General features: G+C 41.7%; 1 protein-coding gene across 2 annotated transcripts in view; it reads right to left on the bottom strand.

The window, feature by feature from the left end:
* LOC133474140 (carbohydrate sulfotransferase 8-like) overlaps window positions 1-24150 on the bottom strand; it is a 273790-nt gene that overhangs the window by 213234 nt on the left and 36406 nt on the right. For both annotated transcript variants that reach the window (XM_061765499.1, XM_061765500.1), the window contains exon 2: window positions 3505-3668. In XM_061765499.1, the coding sequence (XP_061621483.1) occupies window positions 3505-3664 (160 nt within the window). In that variant the 5' untranslated portion in view covers window positions 3665-3668. The remainder of the gene's footprint in view (window positions 1-3504; window positions 3669-24150) is intronic.

Raw genomic sequence — 24150 nt, 5'->3', positions numbered from 1 at the left:
GAGACGGGAGGACGGATAAAAACGATCAGATAGAGTAGACATACAGTAGTGTATGTCTAGGATACCCATTGGAAAATAATGTGAATGTGGTCCAGTTTGTGAATAGACAGACATCTGTTTGTAATGTGTGGATGAGAATGTACAAAATGTTGGCATTATGTGTATATGTGTATGGGATGACACGTTATGTGAATAGAAGGATTACATTACCTGTGTATGTAAATGGACAGACAGATGCTTAAAACCTGTCACTTTATATTGTAAATGGACAATTGTTTACATTGTGTAATTGGAAATAGATCAGCCTACATTATGCATGTATTTAAGCGGTTACAAATGTTTACAATATGGACCTGATTTTCTAAGACCCCAAACAGCGGGTGCTGGATTGCGTGTTCACTGACCCAAACACAGTGATTCTCAACTAGCTGGTCGGGACCCAAAAGTGGGTCGCGGACCCATTTTGAGTGGGTCGCGGAAATCATGTAAAAAAAAATGTGTTCTTATTTAGAGGCACACTAAGTTCCCACGTGGCATATCTTAGGTAAGCGACATGAAGTGTAAGTACCTCGCGCTCTAGTCACTAGTTTGCTGTGTAAACAAATACACTGCAGCTCAGCCTCTGGCTCGCAGATGTCATGGCTAGTCATATGCTTTTGGCGGTATGTCAAACTCATTTAAAATGGCCTTGAATAATATAATATACTGTAACTGTGTTTTCAGAGGCTATTTTTAAACCAAAGAAAAGATTTAGTGTCTTTAACTAATATAAAAGTGAGTCATTGACAGGTGTAAAAGTTGTGGAGACTGCCATTTTATTTTTATTATTTAACTCTCCCCGAGTGTGTTGCAATTGGATGTGCCTGTCAATCCTGGATAACAATGTATTTGAAACATGAGAGATTGCAAACCTGAAAAACTGCTGTGGGAGAGATCAGCACCAATTGTCACAGTGCGCTGAAATGACCCAGACGCACAGAAATACACAGCTGAAAGGAGTAGTGTCATCGGTGATATGGCATGACTCCTTCTTGTGACTGGATTCAGGTCAGCCCTGAGATTATTCAGAAGCGCCCAAATTTTATTGTTGAATAGACAATATGTTACGATAATTTTTGTTGGCATTTCAAAAATGTTTACATGAGACGACAAGTTTGCCCTGCCGCCTCTCATTTTGCTTGCGCTACCCTGGCACTAGTTTGACTGGTGCTTTGCCCCACCTTTCAGACGCGTTATTCAAAGACACAAAATGAGCTGTTGCAATTCATCTCAGGATTGATGAATAACATTGCGCATGTTAAAATTGATATATTTACATATATTCCTCCCAGACCACGCAAAAAGAACCGTGCGGCAATAACGCCTGTTTTGCAAATATAATCCTGGATGCGCCAGGTTAGTAGATCAGCTTCCACATCTATTTGCTGTGAATGGACATATGAGACTTAATAGTTGTTTTTGTTGTTCATTTTTTCTGGTCAGCTACATCATCAACATGAGATCAGTGGTTCCACATTTCCAAAGCCACAATATTGTTTTTCTATGATGGTGGCTTCAAAGTCCTAATACTAGCTGCACCTGTCGTCCCCGCATGAGCACAAAGGCTTGACATGTATGAACTCCCACTATTGCCATGGTAACTCTCACCTCAGAGACACCCGGATGGAACGTTAAAAAGAACGACAGATCTGGTAAGCAGGCCATATTACAGCTGAGTACACCATACGTCGAAAAAAACCAACTGACTATACAAACACATTGTTTTGTGTGTGTGTGGGTGTGTGCGTGTGTGTGCATTGTCTCAACTTCGAATAAACGCCTGACTCCCTCTCATATACAGTATGTGTGAGTATATATTACAGCATGGATATGTGGTTGCTTGTCAGTGCCAAGTGATTTTAGATCTGTGTGCATTCATTTCAATAGACAAAAGCTTAAGGTACCAAAAAATAAATAAGTCGTAATTACAATGTGTTGTTACTTTTTTAAAATCGATCCATTTTTATAGAACGCCGCACTTGTCATTTTTTTCAGCTTTTTTTTTTTTTTTTTTTTTTATTCCTGAAAAAGTATGGTTTCTTGTTCTTAGTACTGAATAAAAGTGGGAGCTAATTGTCTTTCTTTAGATGTGATTTCTCATTAAAATAATTTCATTTAAATATATATATCTATAAAATGTATGTGTTAAAAAAATATTACAATTACTATTATTTACGTTTTTTTGGGGGGTTTTTTCTGTCCTGTTCGGCTGTTAGGTCAAGCAGAATTTGTATCCCTTTTATGCCGGAACAGTTTTACTGTGTCACAGTGGAGTTTTTAAGCTGCGGCTGTGGTTTCTTAGTATTATAACTGACTATAACTAACTAATCCGAATCGATCAGTCGAACAGAACAAAGTTTCTAGAGGGCAGAGAGAAACGAAGACAAAAGTATGAATGAAATATGAGTGTTGCATGGGACTGTAGTGCTACACCCTGTGAGGGAAGGACAGGACAAGGACAGGAGAAGAAGCATGCAGAACAAAGGTCGTGAACCCGGCTGTACAACTAAATCATAAAAGTCTAGGACGAGAGTGTGAGTGAGGGGATACACAAGCAATTCGCATATTCATGAGTGATTTGTCGCAATAAGTGAGTGGCCCCACACCCAGCGAAAGAGTCCCAGGGGTGTGTGCCTGCGGACACATGCAAGTGAATTGACACCGTTTCGCATTCACAAATACTGACAGAAGTGTCCTGTAATTGCTGTTCCTGCACCACGGAGGCTGAGGACCCAACCCAATCAATCGAGGGGCGGGATCTGGCCCAGGGGTCCACCCGAGAGCAGCCCGGTGGACGGGGCACGTCCCACACCGAGGGACCCAGGGCCGTTCGCCAGCCCCACCGAGGCGCCCCGACCACTGGCCACCCAGCGTAGGCCGCAGGGACCCATTGACACCCCCCCCCCCCCCAATAATTACTTGATTATTTTATATAAATACGTTTGTAGATGGCCACATTTTATAAATTACTGTATTAAGATTAAAATAGTTTGCTGAAAATTATTTTGTGTCCGTATTATTACAGTGTTATGCATTCGTATCATTAGTGTATTCATAAAAACATCAAATACTTTTTGTATTATTATTTGTTTGTTTATTTTGAATGTAAAATCTATAAAGTTGCATTGAGTAATATATTGAATAATTTTTATTAATTGAGAAATAATGCAGTTATGTATTAAGTCATATATTTGTTGTTTGTGGGATTAATAGTATTATCCATATGTAGATTTTATTAGTATTATTAGTATAGTATTATTAGTATTATTATCTGTATGTACTTGTAGTATGTAGTTTATATGTAGTTTTCTCTGCTCAAGCAAATGATGACTGAGGCACTGATTGACATCAGAGGTTTTAATAGCAGAACTAACAATCTGTGACATTTGTGGGCCGTGGAAGCCAAGTAGCCATCAGACTTCATTGTTTTTTTCGTTTTTTTCCGTCAAGTGGGGGAAAACTCACCAGCTCCTTGTCGGGGCACCATTTCTGACTGGTCTAGCTTTTGGATGAAGAGAAACAGACTTCCGGCAGCGAACAGCAGGATGATCCAGAAGAAGCAGTGCAGCCTCCTCGTCCGTCCACACAGGGAGTCCAGCGTCATCCTCCACTTCATCCACGGCATGATTCTGGAGAAAGAATGCACAAAAAAGAGCAGAATTAGTAAAACTGTCAAGAGGGGCCTACTTTTTACTTTTAAGGGCGCATAGAACTCCCAGGTGTCTCGTCATATGCATTTATCAAAACATCGTTTTTTTAGTCTTGCTGAAATTGTCCAATTTTGAGGAGGCGGCCCTGTCTCTGTGAGCCAGCCCCCATCCCGCCCCCTTAAACAGGCAAGCATGGATTCTGCTACTATGACGACAAGGGATAGAACTAGGATTGGCTGCACTTTGAGGTCCCCATCTACTTCATACTGCAACTCACACACAAGCTCCTACAAAGACAACGAATGTCTTGTATTTTCAATCGTGGAGGCAGCACTTCATCACCAATTACCACCAATCACAGCTGAATTCAACGAGTCAATTAGTGACGCGGATCTCTGCATGTGGCGCATCCAGCCGACACATCGTCAACCGCAACTTCACTGAGCAATCAGGTATGTGCCGCTTATCACAACAGAAGGTAACACTAATATGTACATAATACGCATTAATATACACAACACAATTCAATGCAGCTCTGCCTACGATTTGGTTTTGATATGAGTGTTTCAGACAGCGTAGTTATGCAACAGTGGGGCAGAAATGGACGTAGATGCCATCTTACACAACAAACTTCCATCAACAGTGTTTCATTTCCATCCGACTACTAAATAGACAGAATAGCACATTTTTAACAAAGTGTGATTATAGTTATAGGGTTTCAAGCTGCATTTTGAACACACCGTGGGAATTTATACATTCAAGTTGACTAAATTCAAGCATTATAACAGTTCAACTTTGCAGCCCTATGGGGGGCACAAGTCAGTGCAAACTGTAGGCCGGTCCCAAGCCCGGATAAATGCAGAGGGTTGCGTCAGGAAGGGCATCCGGCTTAAAACCTTGCCAAACAAATATGAGCGTTCATCCAAAGAATTCCATACCGGATCGGTCGTGGCCCGGGTCAACAACGTCCGCCACCGGCGCCGTCAACCTGCAGGGCGCTGTTGGAAATTCAGCTACTGTGGGTCGAAGTCGAAGTCAAAGAAGAAGAAGAGGTGGAAAGCGGGTTCTTCGGCAGAAAGAGAAGAGGAAAACACAGAGCCTAGAACTGAATGTGGGGACTTTGAATGTTGGGACTATGACAGGAAAATCTCGGGAGTTGGTTGACATGATGATTAGGAGAAAGGTTGATATATTGTGTGTCCAGGAGACCAGGTGGAAAGGCAGTAAGGCTAGAAGTTTAGGGGGAGGTTTTAAATTATTTTACCATGGTGTAGATGGGAAGAGAAATGGAGTCGGGGTTATTTTAAAAGAAGAGTTGGCTAAGAATGTCTTGGAGGTGAAGAGAGTATCAGATCGAGTGATGAGGCTGAAATTTGAAATTGAGGGTGTTATGTGTAATGTGATTAGTGGCTATGCCCCACAGGTAGGATGTGACCTAGAGGTGAAAGAGAAATTCTGGAAGGAGCTAGATGATGTAGTTCTGAGCATCCCAGACAGAGAGAGAGTCGTAATTGGTGCAGATTGTAATGGACATGTTGGTGAAGGTAATAAGGGTGATGAAGAAGTGATGGGTAAGTACGGTATCCAGGAAAGGAACTTGGAGGGACAGATGGTGGTAGACTTTGCAACAAGGATGCAAATGGCTGTAGTGAACACTTTTTTCCAGAAGAGGCACGAACATAGGGTGACCTACAAGAGCGGAGGTAGAAGCACACAGGTGGATTACATCTTGTGCAGACGATGTAATCTGAAGGAGGTTACCAACTGTAAGGTAGTGGTAGGGGAGAGAGTGGCTAGACAGCATAGGATGGTGGTGTGTAAAATGACTCTGGTGGTGGGGAGGAAAATTAGGAAGACAAAGGCAGAGAAGAGAACCATGTGGTGGAAGCTGAGACAGGACGAGTGTTGTGCAGCTTTTCGGGAAGAGGTGATAAAGGCTCTCGGTGGACGGGAAGAGCTTCCAGAAGACTGGACCACTGCAGCCAAGGTGATCAGAGAAGCAGGCAGGAGAGTACTTGGTGTATCTTCTGGCAGGAAAGGAGAGAAGGAGACTTGGTGGTGGAACCTCACAGTACAGGAAATCATACAAGGAAAACGGTTAGCTAAGAAGAAGTGGGACACTGAGAGGACCGAGGAGAGGCGAAAGGAATACATTGAGATGCGACACAGGGCAAAGGTAGAGGTGGCAAAGGCAAAACAAGAGGCATATGATGACATGTATGGCAGGTTGGACACTAAAGAAGGAGAAAAGGATCAATACAGGCTGGCCAGACAGAGGGATAGAGATGGGAAGGATGTGCAGCAGGTTAGGGTGATTAAGGATAGAGATGGAAATATGTTGACTGGTGCCAGCAGTGTGCTAGGTAGATGGAAAGAATACTTCGAGGAGTTGATTAATGAGGAAAATGATAGAGAAGGGAGAGTAGAAGAGGCAAGTGTGGTGGACCAGGAAGTGGCAATGATTAGTAAGGGGGAAGTTAGAAAGGCATTAAAGAGAATGAAAAATGGAAAGGCAGTTGGTCCTGATGACATTCCTGTGGAGGTATGGAAGCATCTAGGAGAGGTGGCTGTGGAGTTTTTGACCAGCTTGTTCAATAGAATTCTAGTGCGTGAGAAGATGCCTGAGGAATGGAGGAAAAGTGTACTGGTGCCCATTTTTAAGAACAAAGGTGATGTGCAGAGCTGTGGCAACTATAGAGGAATAAAGTTGATGAGCCACACAATGAAGTTATGGGAAAGAGTAGTGGAGGCTAGACTCAGGACAGAAGTGAGTATTTGCGAGCAACAGTATGGTTTCATGCCTAGAAAGAGTACCACAGATGCATTATTTGCCTTGAGGATGTTGATGGAAAAGTACAGAGAAGGTCAGAAGGAGCTACATTGTGTCTTTGTAGATCTAGAAAAAGCCTATGACAGAGTACCCAGAGAGGAACTGTGGTACTGCATGCGGAAGTCTGGAGTGGCAGAGAAGTATGTTAGAATAATACAGGACATGTACGAGGGCAGCAGAACAGCGGTGAGGTGTGCTGTCGGTGTGACAGAAGAATTTAAGGTGGACGTGGGACTGCATCAGGGATCAGCCCTGAGCCCCTTCCTTTTTGCAGTGGTGATGGATAGGCTGACAGATGAGGTTAGACTGGAATCCCCGTGGACCATGATGTTTGCAGATGACATTGTGATCTGCAGTGAAAGCAGGGAGCAGCTGGAGGAACAGTTAGAAAGGCATGCACTGGAAAGAAGAGGAATGAAGATTAGCCGAAGTAAAACAGAATATATGTGCATGAATGAGAGGGGTGGTGGGGGAAGAATGAGGCTACAGGGAGAAGAGATGGCAAGGGTAGAGGACTTTAAATACTTGGGGTCAACCGTCCAGAGCAATGGTGAGTGTGGTCAGGAAGTGAAGAAACGGGTCCAAGCAGGTTGGAACGGGTGGAGGAAGGTGTCAGGTGTGTTATGTGACAGAAGAGTCTCTGCTAGGATGAAGGGCAAAGTTTATAAAACAGTGGTGAGGCCAGCCATGATGTATGGATTAGAGACAGTGGCACTGAAGAGAAAACAGGAAGCAGAGCTGGAGGTGGCGGAAATGAAGATGTTGAGGTTCGCTCTCGGAGTGACCAGGTTGGATAAAATTAGAAATGAGCTCATCAGAGGGACAGCCAAGGTTCGATGTTTTGGAGACAAAGTTAGAGAGAGCAGACTTCAATGGTTTGGACACGTCCAGAGGAGAGAGAGTGAGTATATTGGTAGAAGGATGGTGATGATGGAGCTGCCAGGCAAGAGAGCTAGAGGAAGACCAAAGAGAAGGTTGATGGATGTCGTGAGGGAAGACATGATGGCAGTTGGTGTTCGAGAGGAGGATGCAGGAGATAGGCTCTCATGGAAAAGGATGACGCGCTGTGGCGACCCCTAACGGGACAAGCCGAAAGGAAAAGAAGAAGAAGAAGATAACAGTTCAACTTTGCACATAAGAGAACTGTTCACATTAACGTGAGCTCTGGTGGCCGTTCTCATTGCAACATGGTTTGCATTAAGGTTGATAGTTAGTGTAGGTTTGAAGTGTAGGAAGCAGGGTCTAAAATTAACACTCACCAGGTGCCAAATGCGAGTGCATTTTCCATTTTGCGAGTGAATCTCAGAGGGCTTCCAAACTGACTCAGTGTGGTTCGTTTGTGGTGTGAATATTAACTGAATATTAACAAGTCAAAATCCCACAATTTATAATGATAGTGAATGGTGTACGTCATTCCTGATCCATTGTATTCTACTTAGCAACGCAACGCTTGTATGTTGTGGCTCAGGGCGATATATGCTCCTTCGGTTTGCAGCACGCGTTTGCGGAACACGGCACAGACAGCCACAAACAGAAAGTTCAGTGAAAAGAGGCGGCTTGGAAATGGCGGCAGCGTAAGAAACTGACTACACATGATTCCGACGCTATGCTAATGACCTGTTCCTTGTACCGTCAGTATGTTAAAGAGAAGAACAGAAAGAACTCATTTGTGATAGGCAATAAAGCTATGAAGCTGGAGAAGAGCATCTGTGAACATGAATGAAGTAAATACCATAGTGCCTGTGAGCCCGTGTCCCGGGCTCAATCCGAACCTCTCTTTGACTCAGTGATGGCGATAATGACGATGTCGGTGCAAACAAGCTCGAAAATGAAAATGTTGCTTATGTCATTGGCAAAAAGGCGAGGCCATTTTCCCACTTCGAGTAGATGTGCGAGTAAGTAAAACTTTGCTTCTTTGAAATGTCTGTCACTACATTCAGGGGTGTCATGTGAATATTCAGGAAAAAGGCCAAACTACCAGTTACATTGGATGGCATGATTATATATTACATTTGTTTTTAATGAATTACATTACTGTTGTTTGTTTTTGCAGTTTTGATGAACAAAAAGGAATTGCTGTGGGGCCAACGTACAGGAATGAAAAGTTTAGTGTCCATGCACTACAGCAGAGGTGGAGAGAAACAAAATCAAAGATAATCTAAAAACCACCCAAAATAATTTCTCCTCCACAGACCGTTCTGTGAAAGTGGAGTTACTTTATGTCAGATTCATTCACCAGGCAAAAAGTGAATCAAAATGTATTGGCATCAAGCCAGTGGAGAAGGCAGACACATCATACATAAGCAAAGCCATCAGGGCCATCATGGATGAAGTGAGGGATGACTGGTGGAGCAAGCTGGTCACTCTGGGAACTGATGAAGCTTCAGTAATGACTTGAGTCAAAAATGGTGTCATTAGCAAACTGAAGGGCAACAGGGCATTTATCACTGGCATCCATTGCATGGCACACCGCCCTGAACTAAGCTTTTCTGATGCCATGCGTTCAAAAGTGATGTTCCTGAAAGTAGAGGACCTCCTTGTTGAGCTCGAGACCTTTTATCACACCAGTCCACTTGACTGGGCGAATCTGAGAAACAGCTCCCAGGCTCTCGGGCACACGTCATTGGTGGGACACGATGAGTAAGAGACCTATTGCGTGCCCTGGACCACTTCCTGTGAGGCAACCAGGGGGGCTTGTCCTGCACCTTGAACAGTTAGTGGCTATAGATTACTATGCTCATACTCAGTAATTATTATGATGGGATGTCCAAAAAATAAGTTACAATTCGTAACATGTACCATAATTAATGGACAGTAATTATTTATTTATGTGCTTGTTCTTTATGTATTTTAGATTCCATCTCCCGATGCCAAAGATATCCGAGGTGTCCAGCAGGTCAAGGCCAGGAAGCACTACTCTACTGTTAGGGAAGCTGTTATTGTCCGCTTTTGTGTGAAAATGTGAAGGTACATATCGTACATATGCATTATATTAGATATTAATAAGGATCAAGCCTGCCACGAAGAGCGAAAATCTGTGATTAATCGTTAAAACACACATTTTTTTAATGTAATTGCCTATAGGCGCCACAAGATGGTGGTAAAGTATTAGTTTTGTGAAAATCACAGATGTCAAACTCAAGACATATTTGGCCCACATCATCATTTTATGTGGCTGGCAAAAGCAAATCATTCACGTCAATTTCCATGGTTCTTTACAAAAATTCATTCATTCATTCATCTTCCGTTTCGGTTATCCTCACTAGGGTCGCGGGCGTGCTGGAGCCTATCTCTGTGCGAGAGGTGGGGTACACCCTGAACTGGTCGCCAGCCAATCGCAGGGCACTTATAAACAAACAACCAGACACACTCACATTCACACCTACGGGCAATTTAGAGTTTTCAATTAATGTGCATGTTTTTTGGGATGTGGGAGCAAACCGGAGTGCCCGGAGAAAACCCACGCAGGCACGGGGAGAACATGCAAACTCCACACAGGCGGGGCTGGGATTTGAACCCCGGTCCTCAGAACTGTGAGGCAGATGTGCTAACCACTCTCTCACCGTGTCACCCCTTTCCAAAAATCTGCAACAAAATTTGAAATCGTCATATGTAATATATAGGGGTGGATCTCGATTAAAAAAATTTAATCTAGTTATTCAGTTCAGGCTTCCCTTGCGGGGGCGCTGGAATAAACTCGTCCTTCCTCAGTGTGCCAGTAGAGCAACTCCCTACATCAGTTGACTAACATGCATGTGAGAGGGTGTCTTACCCTGTCCATTGGGTAGTTGTTCCGTGTCATCACCGGGTGTCCCAGTCTACAAATAAGAACGCGAATCCTTTGTAATGTTACAGCAATTTGTTCTGTGACCATTTTCTTAATTCAAAACACTTGCTGTATATCTCCAATCATCTTTTCCCATTGATTTATTTTTCATGTCTTTATTGAATATATACAAAACAGTTCAACAGTTGGACTTGTGCATTTACAGAAGGTAATAAAAAGAGGTAAAATTAAGTTAATCTGTAAAGGTTATTGTGCATTTTAAGTTAATGCTGAAAATTTACACAAATTAACAATACCCTTTAGTTTTTGTGTGTACTTGTTTTTTTTATTTTCCTCTTTTCATTTAGTCTTGCTTATAATTTTTTCTTTGCCTCTTTAAAGAACTATAGATTTTCCTTGTGTATAGGACAATAATTGCCTATCAGTTCAGTTCATTTTTTAAACTACATGCCATTGTGCATTTTGTTGTTGTTGTTGTAAGTCTCTTGCAGATGTGGTGTAATTTGAGCATCGCAAACGACCACTTTAGCTTGGGGAGAATATTTTACCTCTCCGAGCTGAACAAGAGCAACTTCTCTCTGCTCCAACTGGCACGTTTGTCTAAACTTGCACTAAAATAAAAAACTCTTAGTCTATTTAATAATCCATGAACTGGGACAAATTTGAGCTGCTTATACCGCCCCCCCCAAAAAAAAAAAAAAAGAATCCCCAAAAAATAAATAAAAGTAGAGGCGTTCAAATATTATTCCAGCTGGAACAACAGGAGTACACACACTGGCTGTCGTCCCGCTATGAATATGCAAATGAGCGTGACTACTCAAGTGCGATATCAAATGCACCGTTTCCGTGACGTGTAAAGAACACGACTGTCACGCAGCATCCTGTGCTAAAAACAACAACAAAAAAGAAACACTTTAAATATTCAATGAGTGTCCAATGGCAGGTGTGACATACTTCAGCTATTAAATATGCAACAGTTTTCCCATCAAATAGTGCCGGTTAAGCTGATTAAATGACAAAATAAACAGATATTCAAATAAAGCAGGGGTGGGGAGCCTAGCATAGAGAGCAGAAATATGGTTGTAACAAGTCGCAAAACATTTCAGCCACAAATGCTAATAGAATCCATCCATCCATTTTCTGTACCACTTATCCTTAATAGGGTCGCGGGCGTGCTGGAGCCTATCCCAGCTATCTCTGGGTGAGAGGCGGGGTACACCCTGAACTGGTCGCCAACTAATTGCAGGGCACATACTGTATAAACAAACAAGCAGTCGCACCTACGGGTAGTTTAGTTTCTTCGATCAACCTCCCATGCATGTTTTTGGGATGTGGGAGGAAACCGGAGTACCTGGAGAAAACCCACGCAGGCACGAGGAGAACATGCATACTCCACACAGGCGGGGCCGGGATTTGTACCCCAGTCCTCCAAACTGTGAGACAGTTGTGCTAACCAGTCGTCCACCGTTCTGCCATATATAGTTTATTTTAGGCTTTTACTCCTTAATAGGCTAACCAGTGATACCTAAATATTAAAAAATATATACTTTTTTTTAATATTACTTAAATTAAAATATTGAATACATGCAATTTCCTTTTGGTGATATTTTTATGTATGATAAATTATTAACTTTATTTAAAAATCATTACCGTTATTTTTTTTTCATTGCATGGTTCTACTGCCTCATAGTGTGGCATGTCAAATATAGTTTGACCACCACACTGTCGTTACTTAAGAGGAGACAAAAAAAGAGAGGAGCGAACAGTCTTCCAACGTTATTTTGTCTCATCAATTGTCTCCACAGGTCATTTTTGTTTATTAAACTTGTTATACTAAAACATTTTTTCGTAATATAACCTTAGGAAATAGGAATTCGTCATGGAATGTCAAGCAGGAATGTTGCGCATTTTTTAACCTTCCTCTGGCAAGCTCCGTGGTCGTGAGAAAATGCACTCTCTCGCTAAATAAATGTCCATTTTTCATGTTATACCAGTATTTGAAACTTGCCATACGACATAATGCTTTCAGAATATCGTTTAGTATATGTAGCGATTATGAATGAAATAAGAATTGTGCTTAATTTTGAAGAAAACGATGAGTTGGAAGCGGTGCCTGCGTCCCTTCCGGGTTATCGTAATTTTAAATTACAGCGTTATAAATTAAGATATTTGATATATATGAGGGTCACCACGTCATATTTTTACAAGTTTAACTTGAGGCGAAATGACGACAAACCTTTTTAATCAGTCTCTTATCGGAAGGTGGCTACACTTTAGAAACTTTGAGTTCTAGACTTTCCAGACGTTTCGTTCCAAACCCAAAAACACAAAACAATGATGGAAGTGGGGTATTTTATCGAAAATTTAATAATAAAAACAGGTTTCTACAGGACAAAACACAGACAAACACAAAACAAACAAGGTACAGACGAACATTGGCAAAGGAAGGGATTTGTGACATGAGATTAGCAGAATGGGCTTGTAGTGAATGCATACAGCTGAGGACTCCTGTTCTCGTTAATTTAAACCCAAATATGAACTAATCTGTACTTTTCTCTGTCTCTGTTTGCCAGACGTTCGGAGCGGGCATGTTGCGTCCTTGCCACCTCGGGTGAGGTGGGCGTCCCGCCTGGCCCAGTCGTCGGCGAGTTAGTCGGGGTGAGACCAAAGGAAGACTTCTCCACCAAAACTCCCAAAACCTTCGCAACTGGTCCCAGCTCCGGCCACTTTTATGGCTACGAGCAGATACGTTCAATACTAGCACTATGACGTATAGTGGTTGCAAGTGGTTCGATAAATATTGCAAGTAGCATTGGTGGTCTTTGTAGAGTAAAACTATTTGATGTGATGATGTTGGTGGTGACTGTCGCTTTTGACAAGTTGTATAATGCTGCTATCCAATGTATAAATGACTCTACAAAGCCAAAATTGCGAAGTACTGCAAATAGGAAAGACCAGTTAACTTTATCGAAAGCTCCCCTGCGTCAAGTGACGTGACGATTGTGTTTAGATTTTTATGCTGTGACATGCTTATTAAATGTAATAGACCTCTGACATTATTTGTGGAGCTTCGACCTATAATGGACCCTTTCTGGTCAGAGTGGATTATCGACGGGAGAACCTTTACAAGTCTCGCTGCAAGGGCTTTCGAGATAATCTTGATATCTACATTAATCAGTGATTAGGGCTGATAATTAGCTGGGAGAGTGGGGTCTTTGTCTGGTTTTAGTGGTCATTTGATTGCAGCTGTGTTAATATGGCTACTAATTTGAACTTTATCTTTTATCTCCTTGACTTTTCTGAAAAATAGAGGCGTTAACATTGACCAGAAATGTTGAATGAATTCGACCAAAATTCCGTCCGGGTCAGGCGCACTTCCTGATTGCATGTTTCTTGATGCACTATGTAATTCTGTGATGGTTAAAGGAGCATCATGACTCTCTTTAGTTCCTGTGTTTAATTGAGGAATGTTTAGATCACTAATAAAAGTTTCATTTTGTTTTTGATCTGGGTTGTTCGAAGATGCATATAAGCTGCTATGATAATTTTACAATATTTAATTTATTTCCAGCGGTGACTGCGTACAGTTGCCGTTTGAATCTTGAATTTTATTTTTTTTTTTATTGCGCTGAAGTTGGTTTGCTAGAAATTTGCCTGATTTATTATTGTTCTGAAAGTTAGTGTATCTTAACTGTTGTAGAAATTATTCTTTTTGATATGATGTATAATTGATGTTTTGCCTTTTGAAGTTGGTTTCTAAGCGTATCTGTCGGATTCATTCCATATTCTTCGGTCAGATGTTTAATTCTTCATTGAATTTCAAAAAGTCGTGAGGGGAGTTAATTCTAAACCGGTGATTAAAATGTTTACAGGAAATATGAAGACTGTATCACGAACATTTATCATCACATTTTGAATTTAGTAATTTATTATTAATAGATTTGCCAACAGTAGGGGTGGCAACTGGGGTGGCAAGACATTTGGTGGGGGTGGCAGCTGTCACCCCTTGCCACCCCACAGATCCGCCAGTGCTGTTGTCAATTGCTGTTACACTGATGTTTTGTTGTCTTGGTCTGTTCTCCCTTTTCTCTCCATCCATCCCCTCTCAAACCTAGTCCTCTGTGACTGCATTAAGGTTTACATAGAATGGATGGATAAATAACATTGTTTTTTATTCAATAAAAAAACAATACATTAATAAAAATACATAATTTAATGTAAATAAATAAATGTAATCGATAAATAAACAAAGTGGCTGCATCATTAAATAAGTTTTTTTAAGAGTTATTTTTCCTTTGAAATAGTAGTTAAAACCCAGAAGGCAAAGTTTATGTTAATAGAAAATACTAGTCTTTTGTTTAGAATAAAATAAATAAAGGTTTATGTTCCCATTGCACTGTCATGTCTGCATATGACGCACATTAGGCACCTGAGAACACACAACTTAAAATGTTGGGGCAACTGCTTCCCCCTCCGTGACGCAGCATGTTGGGATCATTTCCATTACCACTCTGTTCCCAGCGTCGGTGGAAACAACGGCACCAAGCTAATAAAAGAGATGAAAGCCACTTCCAGGCATGCTTTATTAATTAATGACGACATGCTGGAGAATAGGACGAGCAAAGCGTGGGCTCGTGTTCAAAGTGCCGTTGATTTGTCTTAATCGGTGGCAGTGAGTTGTTTCTGCAGTCGTCACGGTGATCAAAGGCCCAACCTGACAGTTTTTAACCTATAAAAAAAAGGTATAGTCATATTTTGGATGGTGCTAGAAATCTAATAAGTTTAGCCCCAAAGTATCTCAGGTTTAACATCATTTGGCAACAGAGTTTTTGTTGGACATGACTGAGATCGCACAATGACTAGAAATAACCCACAGTCAAAAAAATGTCCACAAAAGGCTTGGTCATTCATAGACAAAAACGTACTGTACGTCTCCCCCTTGTGCCAGTTGTTGATGAGAACTTACACCATGCATTGCCGCCACGACAGGCACCGACCACCTTACAGCCACACAGCTCCGGTTGGCCGCCTCAGCAATGGAGGCGCGGAACATGGTTCACTCGGACTCGATGTCCCCCGGCTCCCCCGGAACATGAGCAAAGTTCTGTTGGAGGTGGGAGTTGAAACTCCTCCTGACTGGGGATTCTGCCAGACGTTCACAGCAGACCCTCACAATACGTTTGGGCCTGCCACGTCGGACCGGCATCTTCCCCCACCATCGGAGCCAACTCACCACCAGGTGGTGATCAGTTGACCGCTCCGCCCCTCTCTTCACCCGAGTGTCCAAGACATGCGGCCGCAAGTCCGATGACACGAACACCAAGTCGATCATCGAACTGCGACCTAGGGTGTCCTGGTGCCAAGTGCACGTGTGGACACCCTTATGCTCGAACATGGTGTTCGTTATGGACAATCCGTAACGAGCACAGAAGTCCAATAACAGAACACCGCTCGGGTTCTGATCGGGGGGCTTTTCCTCCCAATCATGCCCTTCCAGGTCTCAGTGTCATTGCCCACGTGAGCATTGAAGTCCCCCAGCAGGACGATGGAGTCCCCAGCGGGAGCGCTCTCCAGCACCCACTCCAAGGACTCCAAAAAGGGTGGGTACTCTGAAATGCTGTTTGGTGCATAGGCACAAACAACAGTCAGGACCCGTCCCCCCACCCAAAGGCGGAGGGAGGCTACCCTCTCGTCCACCGGGGTGAACCCCAACGTACAGGCGCCAAGCCGGGCGGCAATAAGTATACCCACACCTGCTCGGCGCCTCTCACCGTGGGCAACTCCAGAGTGGAAGAGAGTCCAACCCCTCTCGGGAGGACTGGTACCAGAGCCAAGCTGTGTGTGGAGGCGAGTCCGACTATATCTAGTCGGAACTTCTCAACCTCACATACCAGCTCGGGCTCCTTCCCTGCCAGAGAGGTGACATTCCACGTCCCTAGAGCCAGCTTCTGTAGCCGGGGATCGGATCGCCAAGGTCCCCGCCTTCGGCCACCGCCCAGCTCACTCTGCACCCGATCCCTATGGCCCCTCCCACAGGTGGTGAGCCCATGGGAAGGGGGACCCACGTTACCCTTTTGGGCTGTGCCCGGCCGGGCCCAATGGGTGCAGGCCCGGCCACCAAGCGCTCGCCTTCGATATTGTATAACCACAAGGCAATTACTGAAGATGACGTGTGGGAAGGGACCATTTCTAGAATTTCCACCTAACGTGACAAAGACAGGCATATTCTAATAGAATCTAGACGATTGCAGACTCCACATTTAGTGTAGATATGATACAAAGCACACGGAATTAAGCATTAAAACATTCTTTGAGGGCCATGACCGCTAACAAAAGATTTGTGTTCGCAGTGCCAAGCCTTGCGTCACTGAATTAAACAAATAATAACGTGAAAGTGAGTTGGCTCAGCACGGAACTATTGATTCCTTCGCCGTCCAGGCGGTGAATTGCAAGCAGGTCAAGGTTTTGAGAAGATACTTGAATAATCCATAGGATGTGTTCTGCTAAAGATGAACATTTAATGAGTTGCTAAGTGCATCGCAGTGGAGAAACTAGGCCGAGGTGACAATACTCAAAGGCTTTGAATAAGCAAGCTCATCTCAAGCCTTTTGAGTTGGCGTCATACTTTAATTACCTACGTACAGCGATTTACACACTAGGGATATAACGGTACATGCATCTGGACTCTGATTTTTTGGTATGGAACAGAGACATACCCACATGGGATGTATTAGATAGGGGTTAGGAAATCTGTGTACTGGTCCGGAAACAAACAACCTGCAGCTCAGCTTGTGGTAAGTGGACGTCATGGCTAGCAATATGCGTTGGCATTATGTCAAACTTTGAAATGGCAACGTGGCTATGTGAATATATTTTCAGATGGAGCCAAAACTATAAAGAATGCCATTAGCTCATGCATCATTCATTTCCTAAAAAGAATAGCTTTCCCAAAATGAAGACATTTTGTTGATGTTTCACTTTCCTAAAACAGAAAAACTAGTGATGGTACGCTTCCCTTAAATGAAGACAACCTATTAATGTTGCACTCTTAAAAAGAGGGCAAACAATTGATGTCTTTCCAAGAAAGCCTAAAAAGAAGAAAAAACACTTCCCTGAAAATAAGACAAACTGTTGATGTTGCACTTTCCTCAAAATATTTTAGCTGTAACTGGATATTTTAAAAATATCTTATCTACATTTTTTTGAGAATCTTGTTCTTTAGTTTGTAGGGTTTTTGTTTCATTATAATTATCATTGACTATGTTCCTGTTCACAAAAGTAGCCCTTCAATGTATTTCATTTTTGATGTACCTTTTCACTAGACATGTTCCCTTTAGTATTTTTCCTCAGATTTCTTCAGTCCTCCATGGAAGCAGAATGATTATCTTTGTTTAATCAAACTAAGACATTTGCAAACATCTGCTTTTACTTTGGAAAACAACATGTGTGTGCTGTATGTATGTATGTATGTATTCTTCAACTGCAGTCCAGCTTGGGTTTCTACATAGTCCGACTGTACCATCATTAGCCAACTTTTCTGACACCGTTCGTGAGAATGGGTTGAATTTATTGGACTCTCATATCTCTCTCATATCATTTGTTGAACCTTATAGCTGTACCGCTGATTGTTCATCATGTTCGGCTTTATTAACATTTCCTGTCTGTTGCATGCATTTTTGTCTCATTTTAACTGTAATACATTCAGAATTAGAGACATTTCAATCTTGATAAATGTATAAGTTATCCATCCATCCAACCAGTTTCAATACCACATACCCACACTAGGGTCATGGGAGAGCTGGAGGCTATCGCAGCTGACTTTTGTAAGAGAAATGGGGTACACCCTTGACTGGTCACCAGCCATTTCCAGCGCAAATATAGACAAACAAGCATTGACACTCACATTCACACCTACGGACACTTTAGAGTCTACAATGAAGCTAAAGTACAAGGAGAAAACCCACGCATAGATTCGAACCTGGAACCTCTCAACTGTGAGGGACCACGAGCTCACTGTGCTGACCTTTTTTAAACTATAGTCTAATCATAAAAAGTTGTTTGATATTCTGATTGCTTCTGCCTTGATGGTGTGATTCCCACTCAACGAAGCATTGCACCCTGAGAGAAACCACCCAGCACCATCAAAGTGATTGTAATGTAATTAAAGTGAACGCCGATTCTCCCCGCGCAGATGCATTCAATCAGTGTGCAATTAACACCGGCACATCACACCTGAGTGACAAAGTGGAAAATTGCAGACGGGCAGGGTTTTAAGCGGCGAGGACTTCTGCGTTGACCCCAACACGGTGTTATGTGATTAACACCAAATTCTGTGTGTCCTGCCACTTTTAAAGTGTCATGATGCATGTCGCATTTCTTTCTGGTCATGTCCACATTATTTCTATTCTCGTGAAATCATAAGAGAAGTTGTGATAACACGATTGTGTCACAAACACTCTCCTATCAGATTGGACCCTTGATGCCAATGACTGCAGCTGAATTAGGCCTAAAGTATGTCATTCCTACAAATGCTAATAATAGAGTTTATGGCTGCATACAGTGTGCAAACCATAGAACTAATAGAAGAGGGTTCTTGCTGACTTGAATATTTTCCCCTCAGAGCTTTGGCTGATCTTAATAAAACAAACAAACAGAAATGCTTGTTGAATCATTAATTGCGGTGCAATACTCATGGGAAGCATCCGTATTTGGCCATAAAAAAGGTGTTGCATAACACACGTGGCAGTGATCCACCCTTAGAGTTTGGATGCCAGCTCAAACTTCCACGCCATGTGCTCTGCCCACATTAGATGGCGTAAGCAAAAAAGCTTCTAATTTAGCATCACCCATCTGTCTAGGATACCTGCTTCCGATTACAGATCACTTGGGAGAATTCCCGAGCAAGATTTCATAAAAGTAAGACACCTGGAAGTGGCTGCTTCAAACCAAAATGGCCAACTTTTTAAATTTTGCACGTGGGTTCGTGAAACTTTTTTGTGCATCCTGTTATGATAGACATGTTCAATGAATTTAGTGTTGATTGATCGGTGAAACTGGCGTGCAGGGCTGATATTTTTAATAAATGATCATTTCTATTTGAATGTCACCATTGTGAAAATAAAGCTTCTTCAGTCAGCACAGTGCATGATATGCTCCTCACTGCCATCATGTGAATACTTTAATATGACTATAGTCATAATTAGCGTATTTAGTCAAGACAGTGCATAACATGCTATACAGTGAACATTAGGTTACAATAGTCAAGGCAGTATATTATATGCTGCTTGCTGCTAGGCCTGACTGAACTCAAACATTTTAAATCTCTTCGCAAGCTCCAAATGTGGATATTTTTGATGTCGCTATCATGCAAATAAGCTAAAGACAGTGTCTGATAGGCTTTCCAAGCCTCACTGAACTCAGAAAGAAACACAAATCTGTTGACAAATATGACAAAAAGTGCTGCTGGTGTCACTGGATCTTCTCTGAACTCCAGCAGCCATGACATCGTACACTACATTAAAGTAGTTCCCAGCTTTTACAATTTAGTGGCGGCGGGCCCAATAGATCGCAATCAACATAAAAGAAATGAATGGACTATTTACCCCTAGCGAGACAGTCAAGAAGTGTGTCGTCCCTCGAGGTTTGAGGGTGCATCAATAGCCGCTTCCTCAGCAATAATTCATGAAGTCAGCAGCGATAAATCCTGAACCATTTTGTCTATAATGCAAATTACATACACATCCAGCTGACCTCCATTCATTTCTGGATGTTTCAGTCAATGCGGCCAGTCCCAGTCCCTCAAGAGTGAGGTTTTTAGACCCAGTACACACAATTCTTTTAACAAAATAACATCATCAATTGTGTCAAAGGCTTTCTTTAAATCTACGAATATACCTACCACAAACCCCTTGTTGTCCATTTCCCTAGTTATTTCTTCTACCAGATCCATTAGAGCCATTGCGGTTGATCGATTTATTCTAGAACCGTATTGGTTATTTGTGGACAACCCGTGTTTGTCCACAAAACTGTCTAATTTTGCAAGAAAGAGTTCTTAAATTTGTTTACAACATGCATAATTTCATATCTCTCATTGTGTCTTCAGTAGATTCTGCCAAGATTTCTTTCTCCATAAAATCGTGTGACCCTTCCCCCTTGTGTCTTTATCTTCATATATGAAGTCAGTCACAGATAAACAAATCTTATAAGATTAGAAAAGTCTGTGTGTGTGTGTACCAGTCCTTAGACAACAAATGCATTCACTGATGTGACTAAAGCAATACCGTACAACAAGATACTTATATTTCGATCATTTTGATGCCCGTGGTGCTTTCATGTGCCCTCAGAAAATTGCGGACATCCCCACTGCCCCCAACATGTTGTGATGTGCATTTTTTTGTATGTTGAATGCAGACATGCAATTGTTCCCTGTGTCCTCTTTAATAATTAACATTGTATTAGATAAGCATATAACTGCTGCTTCATTTGTGTTGTTTGAAGGTTTATCATTTCTGTAATGTCTATGCTTATTTTCATTTGTACATTTATGACATTTTGCATTAAGCTAGTGGATTTTCATTGTCTAAATCTTTGTTTTACGTGTCAGTTTTACAGTAAACCTGTTACTCTACTTGTTTTGTTAAAAAGCTTGAATCAAGCACTTTTTGCCCGGAGAGTTGTTTGCTATCTGTCGAACTGCAGACAACCACTCTTAAAAATAGTGGTACTAAAAAGACATAGGATCAGACCGTTTTTAACAGCAAGCTACTGCGGCACTTTTTTTATTTTTTTATTTTTTTTTATTTATTTTTTTTTTAAGTACGGATACACCGTGCAAACCAGATTTGTGTGACCTTGGAAAACTGTGGACATCAAAAAGTCCACGATGATGACAAGAGTTCAAAGACTAAAAATGGAAGCAAAAAAACTACAAGTTCATAATTCTAATGAGAATAAATTAGTGTTCCTGCAGTACTTAAAGATCCCGTATTTTGGCTATTTAGACCTTCATAGAGTGACTCTCTAACATGGACTTAGTATAAAAGTGTCCATTTCATTCCAAAGAACACCTTGCTTTTGTCATCCGAGTGCCCAGAAAAGCCCCCCTATGACAGCTATTTCTGTTTGACCCAGTTTTGTATCCACTTTATCCATATTTGGCTAAGACCACCCTTTCCTCTGATTGGCTGCCTCAGTGTAGAGGTCCCACTTGTGAAAGCACATGTGCTTATGTTGAAAGGGCTTGGGAGCAGAAAGGCTGAGCTCTTCGCTAGTGACGTAGATAAGCTCGAGGAATTCGAATAACCGGATCTCAGGCTTCTTGGGAGACAAACGTCTGGCTCTCAGGAATGCATGGACGATTTAAAATTTACTGAGGCACCATAGAGACAATATTACACTACACATCAAGTTGGTTTGGCAAAATATGTCCCCTTTAAAAAAAAAATCAAATCACAACCACCTCAGACAACAAATGCATTCAAACAACAAAGGGAACAAAGAAGAGAAAAAAAAAAAACCTTGGCCAGATGAATCTTTTGTGAGAGGTTTTGCCCATGGTGCATCCACATGTGCCTTGTATGTAAAACACTCTCACAATTGAGTTAGCTAGCTGCAATCATATACTAAAATATGAATGATAGAGAAAAAAAAAATCAATATAGTACAGAAAAAACAAAAAAAACATTTAAAAATGAGCTCAGTGTTGTCGCAAATAGTGCATTTATGTGTGATTGGACATGCCAACATTGAGCCAATTACCAGTTCAGAGAAAGCATATACAGCATTAATGTTTCCACAGCACTTAAACACCCCATTTCACAGCAATTCAAAGGAAAAAAAAAAAGAAAATGCATCAAACCACTGGGGGATAAAGCGACTAAAAATACCAAAAAATGCAGTTTGAACTGTTTTGTGCAGCAGAGCACAGAAGGTGGGATTGAAAAATAAACAAGAATGCTTTCCCCAACAACAAATATTGATTTGTACAGTCAGGTACCTGTGTGGTGTTTGCATCTGGCCCCACACACACAACACAACACAAAGTTTGGACACACAAACAGTTTGGACACTGAGACCGAACTCCCTCTGATGCGCTAAACTGCACGTCTGAATCATCCGGTCCGAGCGCCATCTGTCACATCAACACATCAGCCTCCGCGGGCTCGTCTGGTTCTGTGCAAACCACGCCAACGGTGACCTTTTGTAGCATCGACACCGGCAGAACGGCGAGAGAGCGTGGAGGAAGGGGCATTGATGCGGATTACTGCAAGCGGCAGGATACAAAATCCATACTCCTCTAAAGTTTGGAGTGAAGGGAAACAAACAAATGCATGCGGACAGCAAATACAAACAGTGTCACTGCATGCTGATAACAGAAAGTATGGTCAGCAACTTGAAGACTTTCATTTGTTTCGTGTTTCATTTTGAGCAATCTGAATAATATATAATATGTTGCTGTTTTTACAATTTAAAAAGGTTCCCAGGTGTCTTACTAACACAGGGAGGTCCAAACATTTTTCCCAAATGGCCTCTGGGTCAGACTTTAGACAGAGCAATAATTACAGAACAGGGTTATATTAGTTTCGGATTTTCCATTATAGTTAGTCTTTGTTTCGTTTTGAATTTTCTTTTGTTATTTATTAATTTTATATTAATTTATGAAATTCAGTTAGTTTTTAATTTTTTTTTTTTTTCAAAAATGCTTCATTTTAGTTTAGTTTCCATTAGGTTTGTTTTCGGGGTATTTGTCAAGTGTGAGATTTAAAAGATTTAAGGGCAAGAAAAAACAACTCACATTAACACCTACGGGCAATTTAGAGTCTTCAATCAACCTACCACATGTTTTTGGGATGTGGGAGGAAACCAGAGTGCCCGGAGAAAACCCACGCAGGCACGGGGAGAACATGCAAACTCCACACAGGCGAGACCGAGATTTTAAGCCCAGTCCTCAGAACTGTGAGGCAGATGTGCTAACCAGTTGGACACCGTGCCACCCTTGAGGGTTTAGTTATTTTGCTCATTTTTGTTTACTATAATAACCTTTTTACAGCACACCAATAAGAGGACGCCTAGCATATGGTCAAGTGGACCCTAAATTAATTAGCAGGTACCCTCGAAATCTTGGTTCACAGTCATGGAGTCCTTTTTTTCGTTTGAACTGACAGCAGCCAAAAGGTTGGGGATCCCCTTTCTGAGAATACCAAGCTGGGACAGATCGACAGCAGAACGCAAATACAGCAATGAACTATTTGCTTAATATTCAAACGAGGCAACACCAACTGGCATTTGAGAGTACTGCAATACGAGGACTTCCATTCAGGGTTGTTTTTAACTAAAGATAAAATGTCCGTTTTGATATTTCACGTACTCTGCAGAAATATTCCAAATGTATGCCTTGATGTCTGTGTCAGTGTGTCAACTTTACAGGTGCAGCTGTGAGACTCTGAGAACTGTTTGTCTTGATTTGAAGCCCAAACAACATGAAATATGATTGAACAATAAGCAGTTGATTTGCCAAGACTAAAGTTTAAACAATCATTTTATATGCTTGATCTCAGAATCAGAATCATCTTTATTTGCCAAGTATGTCCAAAACAAACACACAAGGAATTTGTCTCCGGTGATTGGAGCCGCTCTAGTACGACAACAGACAGTCAATTGACAGAACACTTTTGAGACATAAAGACATTGGAAAAAAAAAAAAAAACAGTCAATGAGCAATAAAGGTTTGCTAGTTATCTGGTAATGCCAGTACATTTTGTTTTTGTTTTTGACAATTGTGTAAAAAGATGCAGGGTCCTCTAGCATCTATGAGTAAGAGTACAAAGGTTGGACTATTTTATATT

Source organism: Phyllopteryx taeniolatus, chromosome 2 (genome assembly GCF_024500385.1).
Source record: "Phyllopteryx taeniolatus isolate TA_2022b chromosome 2, UOR_Ptae_1.2, whole genome shotgun sequence".
In the NCBI taxonomy this organism is placed as follows: Eukaryota; Metazoa; Chordata; class Actinopteri; order Syngnathiformes; family Syngnathidae; genus Phyllopteryx; species Phyllopteryx taeniolatus.
The sequence above is the reverse complement of the archived record's forward strand: the minus strand, read 5'-3'. Positions and strand labels throughout refer to the sequence as shown.